This window comes from Pan paniscus, chromosome 14, assembly GCF_029289425.2.
Source record: "Pan paniscus chromosome 14, NHGRI_mPanPan1-v2.0_pri, whole genome shotgun sequence".
Lineage (NCBI taxonomy): Eukaryota > Metazoa > Chordata > Mammalia > Primates > Hominidae > Pan > Pan paniscus.
In genome coordinates, this window is record NC_073263.2 from 44,781,406 (window position 1) to 44,804,238 (window position 22,833).

The window sequence follows — 22,833 nt, forward strand, 5'->3', positions numbered from 1 at the left end:
TATATAGTCAGTTGCGCAGTGATCTGTGATCATTGGATAGAAGATTGGTAATTAAAATTCACACAATATAAAAGCTGTTTCTACTCCAATCTTACTAAGATTTGTAGTGGCTGCCAACAAGTTAGATATCTGACTGCTTTAATATCATTTCCTTACAGTGCCTGAGCTCCACTGAGAAGCAAAATGCCCAAAAGGCAAAGAGCTAAAAAGAGAAGAAATAACATTATCTCAAAACTGTAATCTTCTTCTAAATAGAATAGTTCATATCATTGGTAGTTTATTTGTACAGTTAATTTTATTTGTAGTGTCAAGTTGTGAATATAGTATTAAGATTACCATTTCTGCACTGTTTAGTTTTAAAAAATTACCTCAGTGACCTTGGTTTTGTCCTAACTATAAGTTATTAATAACTTAATGGCCATGGAAATTATTTAAATCCCCTTCGATAATTACACATACACTGGAACTACTTATTTGATACCACAGAGCAGAATTTGGATTATGAGCCTGTCTTAGACATTATCAAAAAAAAAAAAAATTTAACTGGCTGGGTGCAGTGGCTCATGCCTGTAATTCCAGCACTTTAGGATGTCAAGGTTAGAAGATCACTTGAGGCCAGGAGTTTGAGACCAACCTCGGCAGTATAGCCAGACCCTATCTCTTCAAAAAAATTTTAAAAATTGACTGGGTATGGTGTCATGCCCCTGTAGTTCCAGCTATTTGGGAGGCTGAGGCAGGAGAATAATTTGATCCCAGGAGGTTGAGACTGCGATGAGCTATGATCACACCACTGCACTCTAGTCTGGGCAACAGAGTGAGATCCCATCTCTAAAATTAGTTAACTAATTAAAACAATAATATTTTTGTAGTACAGTATTAGTTAAATCTTTAATTTATTTTTGAGACGGTGTCTCACTCCATTGCCCAGGCTGGAGTGCATTGGTGCATTCTCAGCTCACTGCAGCCCCTGCCTCCTGGGCTCAAGTGATCCTCCCACCTCAGCCTCCCAAGGAGTTTGGACTACAGGTGAGTGCCACCACACCAAGCTAATTTTTGTAATTTTTGTAGAGGCTGGGTTTTGCCATGTTGCCCAGGCTGGTCTTGAACTCCTATGCTCAAGCGATCCACCCACCCCAGCCTCCCAAAGTGCTGAGATAACAGGTGTGAGCCACTGCGCCCGGCCTAATCTTTATTTTGTTATTTATTTATTTATTTATTTATTTATTTATTTATTTATTTATTGTCTTAGAGACAGAATCTCTGTTGCCTAGGCTGGAGTGCATGAGTGGCATGATCATAGCGCACTGCAGCCTCAACTTCTTGGGCTCAAGTAATCCTCCTGCCTTAGCCTCCTGAGTGGCTGGGACTACAGGCTCGTTCATGGCTAAAGAGATGGGTCTCATTTTATTGCCCAGACTGGTCTCAAACTCTTGGTCTCAAGTGATCCTCCCACCTTGGCCTCCCAGAGCACTGGGATTACAGGTGTGAGCCACCATGTGTGGCCATAAATTTTGTTTTAAAACAATCTTCTATAAATTATCCCGTAGTTAAACAGTCCCTGAGGACATTAAAGAGATGTTCTGTTTTTATTTTTAAATAAATTTAAATAAATGTAGGATTAAATTTAAAGTACTTAAATTTCTCTAGTGAGGAATGTTTCTGTTTTGTTCTTGCTATCGTTATTTTGTATGTCTGGGTTTTCAGACTAAATTTTTTTTTTTTTTGAGACGGAGTCTCACTCTGTCACCCAGGCTAGAGTGCAGTGGCGCGATCTCGGCTCACTGCAAGCTCCGCCTCCCAAGGTTCACACCATTCTCCTGCCTCAGCCTCCCGAGTAGCTGAGACTTCAGGCGCCCGCCACCATGCCCGGCTAATTTTTTGTAATTTTAGTAGAGACGGGGTTTCACCATGTTAGCCAGGATGGTCTCGATCTCCTGACCTCGTGATCTGCCCACCTCGGCCTCCCAAAGTGCTGGGATTACAGGCGTGAGCCACCGCACCTGGCTTACAGACAACATTTTTAAGAGTTTTTGTTTACTACAGATTATGTAGTCAGGATACCTTGAAACTATGCATCCAGGTGGCTATCCTCAAGCTTTGGGCTCGAATAAACTATATAGTTAATTTTATTTTCTGAATCTCATTACTTAAGATTGACATATGCCTGTCAAGGACAATAACTACCATGGTTTCCAGTGCTTTGATGAAACCAAACGCCATGCATCTGAGGTTTTATGTTGTTGGAGCATTCATTGCATCCCTGGGGGTTGCAGCTCTCTGTAAGTTTGCTGTGCTGAAGCAAGAAATAAGGCATATGCAGATTTCTTCAGAAATTAGGATTCCATGAAAGATATTGAGGAGATGAGGAAGGCTGGTATCTTTCAGAGTGCAAAGTGGTTTGGGAATATAAAGAATTTGCTTGGATTGAATCACATGGAAGTTCGTCACTGACTTGTGTTCATGAACTATGAAACACTAATATCTAGGCTGAGAAAGAGTTCGTCTTGATAAGTAAACAATTAACAAATATTTCGGACAGGAAAAAAAAAAACAGTTTTTGTTCACTAGGCAAATGTAGAGGTAGGCTGCAGTGCCCCCAGGAACTAAACCAGTGATATACATGTTAACACAGAAAGATAAGCATATATTTTTAGTCTGTTTTTCTAATTTTAAAGAGAAAGCACCAACATTAACTTCAATTTGAGATTGAAGCATGTAAACCAAGATTTTTTTTTTTTAATTTTTTTATTTTTTTGAAACAGAGTCACTGTGTTGCTGAGAGTGGAGTGTAGTGGCACGATCTTGGCTCACTGCAACCTCTGTCTCCTGGCTTCAAGCGATTCTGCTGCCTCAGCCTCCCTAGTAGCTGGGAATACAGGCGTGTACCACCACGCCCAGCTAATTTTTTTGTATTTTTAGCAGAGACTTGGCCGTGCTGGTCTTGAACTCCTGACCTCAAATGATCCGCCCACTTTGTCCTCCCAAAGTTGCTGGGATTACAGGCGTGAGCCACTGCGCCTGGCCCCATGATTTTTGAAAAATCTGGGTAGAATTCGGTAATTTTCTTACTACTCATTAATGTTACTAATTACAACTTAATCTGACCCTTACTCTTATCCCTAGTGTTGATTTTAAAGTTCTTTTCTAATTTATTAATTTTTACCTTTGATTCAGGTCCTCTTGCATCTGACATGTGACTCTGGGTTGGGACAACTTGATAACAACACTTAAGTTTTCTCTCCACAGCCAACTAGAATGTGCACCCTCTGTAAAGTAGGTTATCTTACTTTACCAGTGGGCTTATTTGAAAACATTTTTCATGTTAAACTTCCTAGCTTCTCCAATCATTTTACACAAGAAACAGCCTACTGAAGGTGGAAACTGAGTATACCATCACTTCTCTGCTATTTCCTGAATTTAACTTGAGACTGAGGCCAGGCGTGGTGGCTCACGCCTGTAATCCTACCACTTTGGGAGGCCGAGGCGGGCGGATCACGAGGTTAGGAGTTCGAGACCAGCCTGGCCAACATAGTGAAACCCTGTCTCTACTAAAAATACAAAAATTAGCTGGGCATGGTGGTGCACACCTGTAATCCCAGCTACTCGGGAGGCTGAGGCAGGAAAATCACTTGAACCCAGGAGGTGGAGGTTGTGGTGAGCCGAGATTGCACCACTGCACTCCAGCCTGGGCAATAGAGTGAGACACCATTTCAAAAAAAAAAAAAAATTGAGACTGGCTGGATTTCAGTCTTCCCTAACAATACAATCTGTGTCATTCATTTGCATTTTTTTTTAGCATGGTGATCTTGTCCTAGGTAGCTCTTTGTCCATTACTGCATTTAAAACGCTCAAGGCCCTCCCCTCTATAATCATTTTAATCCATTTAAATCCGTTTTAGAAAGAAAAAGCTGTCTTACTCTCCCCATATCTTAGCGCAATGCCTAGCATATAGTTATGCTTAATCTGCTGAAGCTCAGTGGAGTTTGAGTTTTACTCCCAGTTCGTACATATCAAAAAATGAAGATGATTGAGTCCTTTCCCTTTGTCTCACTCCCAACTTTATTTAATTGAAAAATAGATACTCAAGGTTTTCAGTTACCTTTTACCACTAATTTGACAGTCTCTCATAAGACATATTTTTAGTTTTAGTATCAATAAATCAATAGAAACTAAATTTTATCCTTTTATAAGAAATCTTTATTGTTAAAATAAAGTAAGCTAACTACCTGAGGCTATTTGTGGAATAATTTATTTGTAAGTTTTTAAATGTATCCCATTGTTTTCGAAGCTAGTCCCCAGATTATAATTATTCCAGCTGACCCACAGGACATTCTTCTCTGGCAGTTTCCACCCAACCTACTGATGCTTTCTTCACCAGGTTGGCCCCTTCAACAAGTTTCTGATGGTTTATACAAGTGAAGTGTTCCTAAAAAGAAACAAACAAATATCTCAATTAACTAAGTAATAGAACAGAACTTGCATATTTTAAGTAAAAAGGGTGATGTTTTACAATTGAACAGTCCCAGGATGGTAACAGTAGGAGGGAACTTCTTCATTGTGTTAGTGCCACTGCTTTTTAAGCTGGCATGCATGGAGGTACACAAAACTGCAGAATAAACATAACACATGGTCCTGAAGTGTCATTTTTATTTGGATAATAGATACTGTATTTTTTTACTTCATGTTAAAAAATAAAGATGTATTATACAGGTGAATTTAGAGGTCACATGAAGTTTTAAATGGGAATTTCAGAAAAATGGTTTGCTTGTGTCTGAAGTGATAAGTATATACTTACCCCTTTCTCTTGTTAAACTAACTTTATTGTATGGGAAGAGAAACAGGTTCAAGGAGGTTGCACAGGGTCAGGATGAGAAAAGGTCCATGTCCTTTCCTTTTTACCAATGCTTCCCAAACTTTTCACTCCATAAAGAACCCGTTTTATAATCTGCCTGCCTCCAAGAACCCCACATTTGAAAGATGTTACCTATGAAACTGCATCTGTTAGATAAACTGTTTTACTGTTAATCAAAAACAAAAGCACTACACGTTAGAGTTTTCAATCAACACAAGATAACCAGTTAACCGCACTGAATTGATACAGTTTTGGCAAAAGGCCTTTTTGGGGAGAAATGTACACATTATGCATTACATAAAGCTTTAGGGGATAATGAAAGTGACTGGAATTATTACTAACTTAGAGCCTTAAAGATATGGGGACCCCAGGAGTAACAGGTCCCAGGTTCTGAACTACTGTTCAGAGGCCTGCTGCCTCGAAACTTACGATCTAGTCGTTAATGGATGACTCAAAAGAGAATGCCTGGGCAAGCACGGTGGCTCACACCTGTTATCCCGACACTTTGGGAGGCTGAGGCGGGTGGATCACCTGAGGTCAGGAGTTCCAGGCCAGCCTGGCCAACATGGTGAAACCCCATCTCTACCAAAAATACAAAAAATTAGCCAGGCGTAGTGGCGGGCACCTGTAATCCCAGCTACTCTGGAGGCTGAGGCAGGAGAATCGCTTGAACCCAGGAGGTGGGGGTTGCAGTGAGCTGAGATCATGCCACTGCACTCCAGCCTGGGCAACAAGAGCAAAACTGTGTCTCAAAAAAAAAAAAAAAGAGAATGCCTGTGTTTTAGAGTGAGCATGTTGAATTGATGCTTTTATTTCCTTTGCTGTTTGCATATAGATTGAATATGAAAGGAAAAAGAAAGAAGACGGAAAGCGAGCTCGAGCTGATAAACAACATGTTTTAGACATGCTATTTTCAGCCTTTGAGAAACATCAATACTATAATCTTAAGGACTTGGTGGACATCACAAAACAACCTGTGGTATGTATATGTTCATACTGATCCTTTGAATATGCCCTCCTTCATTAACACGACATTACTGAAAGTGTGTCATACATGATTTAGTTCACATTTACCTATGCTAATGACTAATTTTATGACAACACTCAGAAAAGATGTCTTAATGCAGCCATTTTTTGGTAACATCAGCTTTTATTTTACATTTTAGTACTCTTAATAATTATTTATGAAGAAAAGAAATTATCCTCATGTTCATTTATTCTTGACATTAAGCCTGAAATCTGTTGATACCATTTCTGGTCTTTATTTTGTTTCCCTATCTTCCTCTGAGAAAGTTTAACTGCTTCCCTTTTTTTGGAAAACATGCCTCATAGAAAAATCGCATTCTTTAAAGAATTATACTGTTTTGTCATTGTGGGAGGGTTTATCCCTGTCTTGTGAATTGTTTTCTGTGGATTTTTTTTTTTTTAAATTAGAATCTGTGTAGGTCCTTTTAAACCTGAGCTGAACTGCACTTTCAAATTATGCTTGCAGAGATTGTGATTAGGTTGGCCTGTTCCCCATTTTTAAGGACAAATTTAACAAATTTGTATTTTAGAAAGTTTATCTTTGTTTTATAAATAGTCATTTTTATCTCTTCTCTAGGCTTTTGTGCATTTACTAGTAATTTGCATTAATAATCCATTTAAAATGATGATAACAATAAGAAATTCAAATTCTTTTTCTAGTCTTTGAGTCACATTGTTTTCCGTTTAACTTTCTCCACCATATGTCACCAAAGTATCAGACTGAGTATTTACTTATAGGTTTAAGAAAATTGAATGGAAACCCTTTTATCTCATTTCCTTTACCATTTTGTCTACTCTGCCGGTATACTCAAGAATATGTTGATTCTTGCTGCTCCATTTATTGGATTCAGAATATGTAACAATAACCAATTTTAAAAAACATCTTAACATAACCAAATAACCTATTTGTGAAAGGACTTGATTTTTTTTATTTATACAAAGCTTTAGGAAATTATTTATGAAATTTTAATGTTCATTATACAGTTTCTCCTGCAGATATTTCTTTACTATTATACATCAACCCTTGACTTTTTGTTAAGAAATTAATTTGAATTCCAAAAGATTTACTTTTTAATAAGAAGAAAGTGCTCATGGTGGAGTATTATCAATTCATCCCAATGACTTCACTCCCTTTGGCATCAAAGCCTTAGAAACAGCATTCTAAGCTAGATTAAAATTTTTTTTTGAAATAGAATAAATAACTCATTAGCTAAGCTGTGTTTCTTCTGGTTTTAATGAAATTTATCTTTGTATTTATATATATAAATATATCTGTATGAAAAGACCATTCCAGAAACTCTGAAAACAGACAAGAGATTCTCATGGAATTAAACACAAAAAATTAGATATGGAAAATAATCACTTGTAGAGGGGCATTCAGATACTAGGGAAAGCAGTTTCTTTGCCTTCACATGGGATATAAGGTTTATTCATTTTGCATCAAAGAACAAGTATTACTAGTGTGTCTTTTGGTTTTGGTTCTTAAGATATTTTTTATATGGTAGTACTCAGTGAATCTCTTACAACAGAGCTTCTTAATTCCTAACCAGTGGATGGACTTTAGGGGATCCATTAACTTCCTGAAAGTCTGCAAAAATGTATGAATTGTTCTGGGGAACATATCATCCATAGTTTGTATCAGATTCTCATAGAAGCCACTGATCTCAAAACTAACTTTTTAAATAATAGTTTTATTATTTAGAGACTAAATTGCCTCAATAAGCATAAGATTCCTGAAGGCAGAGTTGTATGCTATTCCTATCCCTAAATATTCATATACCCCATAGTGTAAAAGATGGTAAAAATTCAGCAAATATCTCATGAATTGATTTGAAAAAAGAAAATCCTCAGTCTCCAAGGGCCACCATATTTTCTTCAGATGGATTTTGGCAGGCCTCTCACGTCATTTATAGTGAGGTTGGGGCAAAGAGCCAGTGCCAAGAAAGTGTGGAATGCCTTCCCCAGGCTGGGGGTAGGCCAGAGGTAGTTACCTCCTCCTAGAGGAGAGGGCAGGAAGTGGTCAGCATGGATTCCAGTCCATTGACTGGGAAAGAAAGTTGCCAAAGTCTAGCTCTCCCGCAAGTAGGCAACTATCCCCCTTTAAAAGGATTCGAGGACATAAGTGAATCTGTACTAATGGTCATCAGTACCCAAGAGACTTGAGGAATCTATTCTAGCATGAAGATCAATGGTCCAGGAAAGGGGGTGTTCTGGTATAATAGAAAGAACCTGGATTTGGAGTATGAGATCCTAGTTCAAGTCCCAGCTCTACCATTTAGCCAAATAGTCCTGGACAAGGTACTTAAATACATTTAATACATTACTTATATATTATATTTAGTTCACTTAACATATGTAATAATATAAAATTTACCAATATGTTCAAATTATAATTTATTTTGGGGGTGGGGTGTTTTGTTTGTTTGTTTTTGAGAAGGAGTTTTGCTCTTGTTGCCCAGGCTGGAGTGCAATGGCACAATCTCTGCTCACTGCAACCTCCACCTCCCGGGTTCAAGCGATTCTCCTGCCTCAGCCTCCTGAGTAGCTGGGATTATAGGCGCCCACCACCACACCTGGCTAATTTTTGGATTTTTAGTAGAGATGAGGTTTCACCATGTTGACAAGGCTGGTCTTGAACTCCTGACCTCAGGTGATCTACATGCCTCAGCCTCCCGAAGTGCTGAGATTACACGTGAGCTACCGTTCCTGGCCAAAACCTTCATTTCTATAAGTAAAATTATTGGCTAGAGAAACTTTGCTTAGGGCCCGTCTTTTTCTCTTGTTTGCCAGTATGTGACTTACATAAGCAACTAGAAAGAGTGAAAGTTACTCATCAAGGAGGCCAAGCTTTGGTAACTGATATAAAGTCAGGGACATAGTATCCATTTAAAGATATATTATCTTAGTCTGTTTTTTGTTACTTATAACAGAATACCTGAAGCTGGGCAATTTTTAAAGCAAAATAATTTGTTTCTTAAAATTTTGGAGGCTGAGAAGTCCAGGATCCAAGGGCCACGTCTGGTAAGAGGCTTTTTACATCGCTTAGTGAGGAGGCTGAGCGTGCTAGCTCAGGTCTCTCTTCCTCTTCCTCTTTTTATAAAGCCACCAATTTCACTCCCATGATAACCCATTAATCTATGAATGGGCAGAACCCCCATGACCTAGTCACCTCTCAAAGGCCCAATTCTTACTACTGCCACATTGAGAATTAAGTTTAACATGAGTGTTAGAAGGGACAGATATACAAACCACAGCAGGTATTTTTATATGGTTTAACTTCTGGATTTTTCCCCCCTCAAAAATAGAAAATTACAGGAGGCCTATTATTTCTCCCTGATACTCTGATTTTTAACCTTGAATGAGTTATTTCTAGCTTTTTTCATATTTTATCTGTCAAATAGAAGCATATATAGTGTTTCCTTTGAAGATATAAACCATTAAAAACTTTATCTAATTGCTCCCTTTGAAACACCAAACTGCCAATACCACTCTGAACTTCAACACTCTGTTTTCTATCTAACAGCGTTCATTTACCAGTGTTCTTGTACAGCATACTTGTATTAAAAAGTGTCATTGAAAACTAGCCCTGATTGGCTGGGCGCGGTGGCTCATGCCTGTAATCCCAGCACTTTGGGAGGCTGAGGCGGGCAGATCACGAGGTCAGGAGATCGAGACTATCCTGGCTAACACGGTGAAACCCCATCTCTACTAAAAATATAAAAAATTAGCCAGGCATGGTGGCCAGCCCCTGTAGTCCCAGCTACTCAGGAGCTGAGGCAGGAGAATGGTGTGAACCCGGGAGGCGGAGGTTGCAGTGAGTGGAGATTGCGCCACTGCACTCCAGCCTGAGCGACAGAAAAAAGAAAAAAAAAAAGAAAACTAGCGCTGATTATAACTGGACCTCTTAATTTCCTTTTGCACCACCTACCCAATTTCAAGTCAGGATTCAGAGAAGTTTATTTTTATTTTATTTTATTGTATTTTATTTTTGAGACAGTCTTGCTCTGTCACCCAGGCTAGAGTGCAGTGGTGCAATCTCGGATCACTGCAACCTCCACCTCCTAGTTCAAGCGATTCTTCTGCCTCATCCTTCTGAGTAGCTGGGATTACAGGCGCCCACCACCACACCCAACTAATTTTTTTTTTCTTTCTTTCTTGAGACAGAGTCTTGCTCTGTCCTCAGACTTGAGTGCAGTGACACGATCTCAGCTCACTACAACCTCCGCCTCCCGGGTTCAAGAAATTCTCCTGCCTCAGCCCCCCGAGTAACTAGGACTACAGGCATGCACCACCATGCCTGGCTAATATTTGTATTTTTAGTAGAGATGGGGTTTTGCCATGTTGGCCAGGCTGGTCTCAAACTCCTGACCCTCAGGTGATCTGCCCGTCAGACAGGCTGCTTTCTAATTTCTATATTATTAAGAATCATCATCATTAATCCTAAGCCAGGTATGTAGAGAGTAGAATTTAAGCTTTATCTTAGTTCAGTTTCTACTCCAAAAGGAAAAATAGGTATTTTTAATGTTTGAAGCTTATTCCCAAATTTACTACTACTTAATAACTGCTGTTTTTATTATAATGCTTTCCACTGACATATATTCACTTGGTTCCTTTTTTCATCTTTTCATTTTTCCTATAACTGGAAATTTTTATTTTTAAATTTTTATATTTTTATATTTTAAATATAAATTTTTTATATTTTAAAAAAAAGACAATTTCCCAACAGAGCATATTAATGACAGCCCTCTTTAAGACTTCTCTTTTAAGAGATAATTATTTGCTAACTTATGAAATAGAGCCTTAATTAAAAGTTTTAGAATATGAAATGTGATGTAAAATAAACTATTAACTATGTTGACTATAAGTGGGTGAAATTTAAACACATTTATAAAATTTTAATACTTTCTTTTTGAATAGTGATTCTAATAGAAGGACCAATGATCTACTACCAACTTTATTATGGAACAGTAACATTTCCCTTTTAACTTTTTATATGGTTTTGTTTTGGCTCTTTTTAAAAAAAAAAAAAACAACAAAAAAAACAGGGTCTGGACAGGTGAGGTGGTTCACGTGAGTAATCCCAGCACTTTGAGAGGCCGAGGTGAGAGGATTGCTTGAGCTCAGGAGTTCAAGACCAGCCTGGACAACATGGTGAAACCCCAACTCTACAAAAAAATACAAAAATTAGCTGGGAGTGGTGGTGCACACCTGTAGTCCCAGCTACTCTGGAGGCTGAGGTTGGGAGAATTGCTTGAACCCAGGAGGTGGAGGTTGCAGTAAGCCAAGATTGTGTCACTCTACTCCAGCCTGGGTGACAGAGCGAGACCGTGTCTCAAATAAATAATAAAGAGACAAGGTCTCGCTCTGCCACCCAGGCTGGAGTGCTCATAGCTCCATAGCTCATAGCATGATCATAGCTCGCTGTCACTTCAATCTTTGGACCCAAGCAGTTCTCCCACCTCAGCCTCTTGAGTAGTTAGGACTTACAGGCATGCCCCACCACACCTGGCTAATTTTTTTTTTTTTTTTTTTTTTTTTTTTTGAGATGGAGTCTCACTCTGTCGCCCAGGCTGGAGTGCAGTGGTGCAATCTCGGCTCACTGCAACCTCCGCCTCCCGAGTTCAAGCAGTTCTCTGCCTCAGCCTCCCGAGTAGCTGGAATTATGGGCGCCCGCCACCACGCCTGGCTAATTTTCGTATTTTTTAGTAGAGATGGGGTTTCACCATCTTGGCCAGGCTGGTCCTGAACTCCTGACCTCATGATCCACCCGCCTCTGCCTCCCAAAGTGCTGGGATTACAGGTGTGAGCCACCGTGCCCAGCCCACACCTGGCTAATTTTTTAAAATTTTTTTTGTGGAGACAGGATCTTACTATGTTGCTTGCTGTGGTCTTGAACTCCTGGCCTCAAGCAGTCCTCCTGCCTCAGCCTCCAGAAGTGCTGAGATTGCAAGCATGAGCCACAGCATTTGGCCCTTGTTTTTTACCTCATCCTGAATGAGGTGAAATTTGGGGTGAATTTAGTAATATAAACAAATGAGTCAGAATTTTACATAAGGTATTACATGGATAAGAGCAATATCTGGGATAGGTACCCAGTAAACAAAATTTGGTATTTATTTATATAGAATTTACATTGAAATTTTAATTAAGCAATAGGCCACAAAAATTATATTTTCTGAAAAGTGCCCTTACCAATAAAATCTCCATACCATCCTTCCAGTCCCACTTGATTTTAAAGAGCGGTAAATTTTTTTTTTTTTTTTTTTTTTTGAGACGGAGTCTTGTTCTGTGGCCCAGGCTGGAGTGCAATGGCGCGATCTCGGCTCACTGCAACCTCCACCTCCCTGGTTCAAGCGATTCTCCTGCCTCAGCCTCCTGAGTAGCTGGGATTACAGGTGCCCGCCACCATGCCCAGCTAAAATTTTTAAGCTTATTAACTGTCTGCTGCTGGTTTCTTCATTTAGTTCCTGAACACGCTAGAAAGACTTGGTTTTGGGCTTGCCATCTCTATGGAAATAATTTCCCTCAGGAAAGAAATAATTTTCTTTATGTTGGGCTCTGCGTTTAAGAAAACATTATTCTGTGGTGTTGGATCAGTGTTCGAAGCCTCCCATTTCACTGAGCAGGTGGATTCAGATACCAGAGGATAAACCAACTGGCAGAGGACCTTGTAGTGCCAGCACTGGCCTTCTTCACTTCTGTATTGCAGCATTACAGAGCCATTTCTTTCTTTTTCAAATGTCCCAAGACAGCGAGTTCAATTATACATTAACATGCAGAGCCAGCCACTGTTTATTGGATATATTACATTACCCAGATAATTGGATAATAAAAATAGTCATCTTAATTTGTTTTATAAGCTGAAGCAGCCTCCCTTTTTCCTCTCAATTTAAAACCTTTTATTTTTAGTACAAATTATACTTTTTTTTTTTTGAGATGGAGTCTCGCTCTGTCACCCAGGCTGGAGTGCAGTGACGCAGTCTTGGCTCACTGCAACGTCCGCCTCCCAGGTTCAGGCAATTCTCCTGCCTCAGCCTCCCGAGTAGCTGGGATTACAGGCACATGCCACCACACCTAGCTAATTTTTTTGTATAATTTTAGTAGAGACCGGGTTTCACTGTATTAGCCAGGATTATCTCGATCTCCTGACCTCGTGATCCGCCCACCTTGACCACCTGAAGTGTTGGGATTACAGGCATGAGCCAACACGCCCGACCAAATTATACTTTCTTAAAGTGTGTAGTTCAGGCCAGATGTGTTGGCTCATACCTATAACCCCCAGCACTTTGGGAAGCTAAAGCAGGCAGATCACTTGAGTCAAGGAGTTCGAGACCAGCCCTGGGCAACATGGCAAAATCCTGTCTCCACAAAAAACACAAAAATTAGCCAGGCATGGTGGCGTGTGCCGGTAGTCCCCGGCTACTTGGGAGGCAGAGGTTGTAGTGAGCCCAGATCGTGCCACTGTACCCCAGCCTGAATGACAGAGGGAGACCCTGTCTCAAAAAAAAAAAAAGTGTAGTTCAGTGGACTTTAGTATATTCATAGAGTTGTGCAACCAACACCATAATCAATTTTAGAACATTTCCATTGCCCTAAAAAGAAACTTCATACCCATTACTAGTCACTCCTGTCTTTTCCCCATTTCCTTTCTCTCCCCTACAGGGAACCACTAATGTTACTTTCTGTCTCTGTAGATTTTCTCTGGATATTAATATATATGGATATGTGATTTCTTACACCTGGCTTCTTTAACTTAGACATAATATTTTTATGTTTTATCCATGTTGTGGCACATATCAGTACAGCTGTCCTCAGTATGAGAGATTGGCTCCAGGACCTTCTGCAAATACCAAAATCCAAGTATGATCAAGTTCTGGCTATAAAATGGTGTTTATTATTATTATTATTATACTTTAAGTTCTAGGGTACATGTGCACAATGTGTAGGTTTGTTACATATGTATACATGTGTCATGTTGTTGTGCTGCACCCATTAACTCATCATTTACATTAGGTGTATCTCCTAATGCTATCCCTCTCCCCTCCCCCCACCCCACGACAGGCCCTAGTGTGTGATGTTCCCCTTCCTGTGTCCAAGGGTTCTCATTGTTCAATTCCCACCTATGAGTGAGAACATGCAGTATTTGGTTTTCTGTCCTTGAGATAGTTTGCTCAGAATGATGGTTTCCAGCTTCATCCATGTCCCTACAAAGGTCATGAACTCATCCTTTTTTATGGCTGCAGAGTATTCCATGGTGTATATGTGCCACATTTTCTTAATCCAGTCTATCATTGATGGACATTTGGGTTGGTTCCAAGTCTTTGCTATTGTGAATAGTGCTGCAGTAAACATACGTGTGCATGTGTCTTTATAACAGCATGATTTATAATCCTTTGGGTATATACCCAGTAATGGGATCACTGGGTCAAATGGTATTTCTAGTTCTAGATCCGTGAGGAATCGCCACACTGCCTTCCACAATGATTGAACTAGTTTACAGTCCCACCAACAGTGTAAAAGTGTTCCTATTTCTCCACATCCTCTCCAGCATCTTTTTTTATACATAACCTACATGCATCCTCCAGTATACTTTAAATCTTTAGATTACTTATATAATACAATGTAAATGCTATGTAAATAATTGTTATACTATATTGCTTAGGGAATAGTGACCCAGAAAACTTTGTGTATGTTCAGTACAAATGCATTAAGAAAAGAATCAGAAGATTTTTGATCTGCCATTAGTTGAATCCATGGACGTGTAACGCAAGAATATGGAAGGCTGACTGTACTTCATTTCTTTTTATTTGCAAATATATATTATAGTGTGTATATACCATATTTTGTTTATACATTGGTACATTTGGGTTGGACATTTGCGTTGTTTCTACGTTGGGACTATTATGAATAAGGCTGCTATGAACATTTGCCTACAAATTTTCATATGAATATATGTTTTCATATCTCTTGGGAGTGGAATTGTTCGGTCACATGGTAACTTTGTTTAGCCTTCTGAGGAACTGCTAGACTTTTTTTTTTTTTTTTTTTGAGATGGAGTCTCGCTCTTACCACCCATCCTGGGGTGCAATGGCATGATCTCGGCTCACTGCAACCTCTGCCTCCCGAGTTCAAGTGATTCTCCTGCCTCAGCTTCCCAAGTAGCTGGGACTACAGGTGCCTGACACCATGCCTGGCCAGTCTTTTGTATTTTTTTTAGTAGAGAAGGGATTTCGCCATGTTGGCCAGGCTGGTCTCGAGCTCCTGACCTCAGGTGATCCACCTGCCTTGGCCTCCCAAAGTGCTGGGATTACAGGCATGAGCCACCGGTGCCTGGCCTAATACAGTTTAGAAGCATGTCTTTAAACAAAGTTAAAAGGTTTAGCCTAAAGAAAGTAAATTTTGTTTACCTGAAATATTCAAGCATGTGAAGCATTTGTCAGTGCTGGATAGAGGAGATGTTACTAAAGTGAGATAATTTACCAGCACACAAATATTAATGCAATAATTGCTTTTTCAAGGTTTGGATTAAGCAGTAAAGTAGGGCTGGGGGAAGGTGGAGTAGGGTTTGCACCTTGACCATTTCATCACCCATCTGTGTGCTGCTTAGAGTTTTTACAGGGAGGAATGGAGACCCTGAGTGGAAGATAGGAGGCGGGATCTAGTGGGGAAGAGGAAGTGAAACCAGGAGAAAAGAAGAAAAATGCAGAAATGGTCTGTGTTTCAGAGAAGTTTCCTAGCATCGCCTTTCCTCTAAATGAGGGAAAATGTCTGTTGCATTTTCTGTATTAGGCCATTCTTGCATTGCTATAACAAAGTACCTGAGACTGGGTAATTTATAAAGAAGAGATTTAATTGGCTCATGGTTCTGCAGGCTGTACGGGAAGTATGATGCTGGCATCTGCTCAGCTTCTGGGTAGGCCACAGGAAACTCACAGTCATGGTGGAAGCATGTCACATGGCAAAAGCAGGAGTGAGAGAGTGAGGCAGGACATGCTACACACTTTTAAACGACTAGATGGCAGGAGAACTCACTCACTATCTCGAGGATAGTACCCAGAGGGATGGTGCTAATTCATGAGAGTTCCGTCCCCATGATCCAATCACCTCTCCCCAGGCCTCACCTCCAACACTGGGGATTACATTTCAATATGATATTTTCATGAGGACACACATCCAAACTATATCACGTTTGATCACAGTTTCTTCCTAATGTGTAGTTTATATTTTAACAGAAGAATGTTTTGCCTTGAAGTCACTAACATCTTCATCAGTAAATTTTCATTCTGTTGATATCTCTTAAAGGAGTTGCAGTCGTTCACACAAAAATCATGTAAAGATGAAATGATACTTTGAAATTATCACAGAATCGATAATGCCCTTCTTGTGGTTGGATCACTTTATAAAAAGCATATAGTGCATTTTCCCTTGTCAGCTGCATTAATCAGTGCCATCATCAATGTAAGTTTGCATATTGAATATTCAGTCTCACCATTTTGGGAAGATTTTGTGACTGGAAGACTAACAGGGTCATATTGTTAACTTACTTAAAGCGTTAGTAGTTGGTGATCATCTCCCTGTCAAAGGTGTATGTTTTTAATGAACATCTACAAATTTAGATATAATTGATTTATTATTATGCTTATCACTGAAATGCGTGATAAGATGAAATGCAGATTAAGTCCTCCATTTGTTTGACAGAGCAGGAGAAGAAAAGATGATATGAGAAATGGTAGGGGGTGGAGGGACGGAAGGAAGGAGCAAAAGACTAAAATAATAGGCTACTGTGCCTTATGACTATAGGTTTGTCTCAGTCTTGGGGGCCAATTAGGAAGTTGATCCATGGACTTCTGGCTTTTTGCCCACCGCAGTTTTAACGTGACCCACAAATGCAAACAAACATCCTAATCACTTGACCTCTTTGATCAAGTATGTGCCTTGCCATTTCCTTCCAAGAAAGCTGTGATGTTCTATCCCTTATTTCTCTGCATTCAGACTTGCCGTAAATTCTCTCCCACACATCCTTTTGATGAAGAATTGCTGGACCTGAGCCAGTTTATTCAGATCTTGTGCTGCAGCTCGGCACATAGTCTGTAATAAGACATATCCCCAATCCTATGTGACATAAAAGTGATCTACTCAGTTCTAGAATCCTCTGTTTCGAATACAGGTGGTTAGACAAAAGATTTAATTGGAAAGTCACTCAGTGTTTAAGTAAGAGGAGGAGAACTCTTTTCTCTAGATCTCTACACAGAATTGCTGTTCAAATCGAATGATCGAATATCTATCCTCAAAGAACCTAACATCTCTATGCGGGCTGTGTTAGGTGCCCCCTTCTCAGTGGTCTCATAATACCCTGTACACATGCCTCTGTTATATTTTCTGATTACCTGCCAATTTGCCTTTTTCTTTTTCTTTTTTTTTTTTTTTGAGGTGGAATCTTGCTCTGTTGCCCATGCTGGAGTACAGTGGTGCGATCTCAGCTCACTGCAACCTCCACCTCCTGGGTTTAAGTGATTATCCTGCCTCAGCCTCCTGAATAGCTGGGACTACAGGGGCCTGCCACCACGCCCAGCTAATTTTTGTAATTTTGGTAGAGACGAGGTTTCTCCATGTTGGCCGGCTGGTCTTGAATTCCTGACCTCAGGTGATCCACCCGCCTCAGCCTCCCAAAGTGCTGGGATTACAAGCATGAGCCATCACACCCGGCGTAATATGCCTTTTTCTTTGCCCCCATCCTCTGCACTAATCTTAAACTGTGAACTCTGAGAGGAAGACTGAGTGTCTACCATTCCACCTGGCACATTGTAGGTGCTGGAATAAATGTTTGAGTGAATATATGAATGTTAAAAAGAGAAATAAGATTACCAAGTAATTTTCAATCCTGGTAGAACCTTTAAAACCTCTTCTTCAGTTGGCTCTGTCACCAACAATATTTTAGCACTAAAATGCAGATTTTAGTAATAAGTGACATTCAAATTCACGTAGTACAGTTTAGTCAGTAAACTATTGTTTCTCAAACTAGATCACTGCTTGAGTTCTAAAACTGAACTAGAATTTGGATGGTCTATTTTTATGGACCTTCTTAGTGATATCCCCCACCACCACCCAGCAGTCCTCTTAGCTGCCTTGTTAGTCTTAAGCACGCCTTATTCACTTTGCATAAGTACACTGAGTCTCTGTGATGTGCACGCAGGCACTATAACAGGAGCATGTGGCTGGGCGCGGTGGCTCATGCCTGTAATCCTAGCGCTTTGGGAGGCCGAGGCGGGTGGATCACGAGGTCAGGAGTTCAAGACCAGCCTGGCCAACATGGAGAAACTCCATCTCTCCTAAAAATACAAAATTAGCCAGGCGTGGTGTCACATGCCTGTAATCCCAGCTACTCGGGAGGCTGAGGCAGGCGAATCACTTGAACCCAGTAGGCGAAGGTTGCGGTGAGCCAAGATCATGCTATTGCACTCCAGCCTGGGCAACGAGAGTGAAACTCTGTTCCCACCGTCCCCCCGCCCCCCCCAAAAAAGGAGCATGTGATATAAGAGGAGAGCAAGGCATATAAATAAAGGATTATAATATAATAAGAGCTACCATCGAAGATTGTGCAGTGTGAAATGTAAATCTAAGGTAAGGCTGTTAGAGAAAGTTTCTCTGAGAAAGTAACATTTGAGCCTAGTCTTAAAGAATGAGGGGTCCAGATTTGAGGAAAGGAGATAAACGTTACAAGGAAGGGAAACAACATATGGGAAAAACCCAGAAGCACGCAGATGCAGAAATGGGAAGCATGCGTGAGGGGGAGTGTTGGAAGATGAGGCTAAAGGGAGAAGGCAGACCTGAGTGGATGCCTACAAAGGCGTTTGGAATTTAATGTGTAGCCCAAACAGGGAAGTCATTAGAATATTTTAGACAGAGGAAGGACATGTGCTCTTTCTGTTCTCTGTCCATGTCTTCCCTTTAGAGATTTTCCCTTCAGAGACCTTGTTTTTCCCTATCGTCACTACTACTTTCTCTGCTAATGTTTTATACCTACTTCCCTGCCAAGCTAATTTATTTGATTAGAGTAAAATGGTCTTAGGTTGCAGTTTAGAACATCCTAAAAATCAGGAAGTTTGTGTCCCCTACCCCCTGATCACAGTACATTGTGACCCTGATTGCATTTTGTTGCTTGAGAAATTGACTGACTATGGTCATCTCATTCCATTCTTATTGTTACAAGGAAAAAAGAATGACACCTTCGTTTATAAAAAGAATTCCATATGTTCTACTAGATTGCCAAAATGAGGGTGGACATGAAAACAACTGAATTTGTACACTTCAGACTTTATTAATATTTTTTGTTTAACCCTTTTTAGGCTTTTCATTTTCTGGGCCTAGATTATAAATGGGCACACTAGACTTGAAGTCAGGAGAGCTTCTTTTCTATGGAGCTACTAAAATGCTCCTGGCAATTGTTCTTTTCATTTTTGACCCATTGCAGTGCATCCACAATTGTATGGTTGTTGGTGCAACATCGTCTTAGCCAGTCTCATAATAAACCATTCTTTGGAATTTTACAAAGATGTCATTCTTGGCACCTAAACAGAGAATCATTTGTGCCTAACCAATCATTTTCCATTTATGAATCCTGTTCAATTAGAAAGTAGTTTATGAACAGTGTCCTGTTTTTTAAATGTAATTTGAAATAGCAGGTGGCAGACTTGCATTTTATATTACCTGGATATCTCAAGCCTTTATGCTTACTCATTCACACGGGTCTGCTAGTGAAGCCAACTGTATAAGGTGTGGGAGGCAGGCAAGCCTCGGGGGAACCCAGGGCTCATTTGGTTCATTGCTGCCATCTGCTGGGGCTTGGCTGCTGGAATGGGAAGGCTGCCCACGAGAGAGCTGAGCCATCCTGAAGGAACCTCTGTATACTTCCAGTACTAATCAGCTGTTATGTTTCTAGGTGACAACCTACCCCTAACTAAAAGGACTTTATGAACTCTAGAGCATTATATCAGTCAGTGTAAAGTGGCATTAGATTATGTTGGTAACACGTACTCTACAGCAAAGATGAGGCTCAGAGAACGAAGCAACACAGTAAGGACTCAAAGATCCTAGAGTATCAGAACTGGAAGAACCTTAAGCCAGATGTGGTGGAACTTTAGTATATAGTTACATGAGTCGCCTAGGCACTTGTTAAAATGCAGATTCCTGGGCCTAGCCCAAGAGACTTTGATTCAGTAGGCCCAAGCTGTGTCTCACTTAACAAGCTCCCCACAGGGTTCTGATGCAGGTGGTCTAGCACCATGCTAGAGAAAAGCACTACCTTAAATATACAGACAAGAGCTTCTCAGCCATTTTTCTTATTAATGCCTCACTTCAATCAATAAGAAAAATTACATCTTCCATCAATGGGATGAGTCATCATCATACCGTAACTAGTTCTTTGAAGCACACGCACACAAATTATTGTTGGATTGCTTTGTTCTGCAACAACAACAAAAGAGTCGCTTTTAAATAATTATCTTGGCTGGGTGCAGTGGCTCAGGCCTGTAATCCCAGCACTTTGGGAGGCCGAAGTGGGTGGATCACCTGAGGACAGGAGTTCGAGACCAGCCTGGACAACATGGTGAAACCCCATCTCTACTAAAAATACAAAAAATGTAGCTGGGCGTGGTGGCATGCGCCTGTAATCCCAGCTACTTGGGAGGAGGCAGGAGAATCGCTTGAACCTGGGAGGCGAAGGTTGCAGAGAGCTGAGATCATGCCACTGCACTCCAGCTTGGGCAACAAGAGCAACACTCCATCTCAAAATAATAATGATAATAATAATTAATATTATTATCTTTCCTTTATTCTCCAAGAAGGAAATTCTGTAATTTATATTGGTCAGCTTATTGTGGAATGCTTTTTGGCCTTCAGCATTGGCAAGCAAAGGTGGAGTTTCATATTACACTTAACATAGCCATCATTTCCATGACCATAGTAATCATTTAGTAAATGTTTATTGAATTTTTAGAGACCTAAAACACCATAATATGACTCTTTTCTTTGGAGAAGCCAAACACAAGGCTGCATCCCTGATAGTTTTAGGGGATGTCTTCTTATCACTTTATTTATTTATTTATTTTTTGAGACAGAGTTTCACTGTTGTTGCCCAGGCTAGAGTGCAATGGCACAGTCTCAGCTCACTGCAACCTCTGCCTCCTGGGTTCAAGTGATTCTCCTGCCTCAGTCTCTCTAGTAGCTGGGATTACAGGTTCCCACCACCATGCCTGGCTAATTTTTGTATTTTTAGTAGAGACGGGGTTTCACCATGTTGGCCAGGCTGGTCTCGAACTCCTGACCTTAGGTGATCTGCCCACTTCAGCCTCCCAAAGTGTTGGGATTACAGGCGTGAGCCACCAAGCCCGGCCTTATTATCACTTCTTACTCCCTTATCTGTGTTGGCAAGCTTGGCTAAAGTACAAATAGTAGTAAATACAAATAACAACTCTCCTTCTCACATAGGAAAAAATAAGTGGGTGGCCTAATAACAAATTTGAGAACTCACCTTAGAACTGAGAATTCTGAATACCTGTCATATGCCTGCTTGATAGAATATTCTCAAAAATGTTGCTCATTTTTTTAATATGCTACTGCTCCTGAAACTACTGGTTTCAATCTGTGAACTGAGTCCCATGAGGCCACTGAACTCAAGGGCAGATTACCCTTGGTGTACCGTGTCACATTGAGTGAGGACCAGTAATTTTTTCGTGTATTTCATGTAGTGTTTTTTGTGGTTTTTTTGTTTGTTTGTTTTAGCTTTTAAGTTGTTGGCATTCAGGACTTTCAACTCCTTTAATGCACATGATCATATATTTAGTGCAGTTACCATGTCGCACATGTAGAATCAAAAGGCAGTTTATTGAACCTCCTTATAGAGAAATCTTGCTGAGCTTTTAGGATCATAATTTTTATGGCTTGCATATGTGCTTTGGCATATCATCTTATTTTAAGTTTTGTCCCCTGCATTTATAATCTCATTTGTTAGGGGTTTTGTTTTTGTTTTAGGTGTACCTGAAGGAAATCTTAAAAGAAATTGGTGTTCAGAATGTAAAAGGGATCCACAAAAACACATGGGAGCTGAAGCCAGAGTACAGACACTATCAAGGAGAAGAAAAGAGTGACTAAGAAGACTCCTAGCCAGCATGCTAGTGAAACGACTAGCAGCGATGCTATGCAAAAGGCGCTGATACTGGAAGGCTTGAACACCGTATGTTAATAGGGGTTAAGTGACAGTACTTTCATTTCTTTCGGTAAATTTTTTAAACCTGTAATTCTTGTAAAGTTTCTTAACTGTTTTTTTGAGGAGAAAGAACAAATTTATTTATAGACTTAACTTGTATTAAACCAGATTATTCACAATAGGAATAGGGGTTGGAGGATTAAGAGGGTTTTTCTTAAATATTAGCTTTTAATGTGTACAATTAGGAAATTTTTTTAAGTGAGGACTCTCTACCCTTGCCGTATCTAAGGAGCTGAGGTAATACAGATCCAAGGAGAATTGTATAGCAAGAAAAAAACAGTCAACTACAGAAACTCTTAAAAGGAATAAAAACCCAAAGTTCCTTATTTTGAAATTGTCAAAGAACAAAGCGGTGTTTTTCTTTTAAACAGGTGATCATGTTTCGTGTTCATACTCAACGTTAATAAAAGGAGAGAGTTTGTAGTGAAATGGCAGTGTTCATCATTAGCTTATTTTACCGTAGTGATGCTGAGATGAGAAATGTGCAGGATCATGGTCAGTTGATGTTTCTTTTATTTGCTTTTAAGATAATTAGAAATTAAATATCTTTCCAAAATTTGAAGATATGTCTCCCCAGTCAGATTATAAGCTTCTCAAAACTGGCTTGCCCCCAGAATTTTACTGCTTACCCAGCAGACATGTATTGACCATCACATGGCAAATGATATCAGCAAATCAAAAGATGGGCGTA

At 40.0% G+C, this 22,833-nt stretch overlaps 1 protein-coding gene across 2 annotated transcripts in view; it reads left to right on the plus strand.

Annotated features, from left to right (window-relative positions):
- GTF2F2 (general transcription factor IIF subunit 2) overlaps positions 1 to 22,571 on the plus strand; it is a 167,753-nt gene extending 145,182 nt beyond the window's left edge. For both annotated transcript variants that reach the window (XM_063595937.1, XM_003807668.4), the window contains 2 exons: positions 5,688 to 5,831; positions 21,908 to 22,571. In XM_063595937.1, coding sequence (XP_063452007.1) covers positions 5,688 to 5,831; positions 21,908 to 22,027 — 264 coding nt within the window. In that variant the 3' untranslated portion in view covers positions 22,028 to 22,571. The remainder of the gene's footprint in view (positions 1 to 5,687; positions 5,832 to 21,907) is intronic.
- The last annotated feature ends 262 nt before the right edge of the window (positions 22,572 to 22,833 follow it).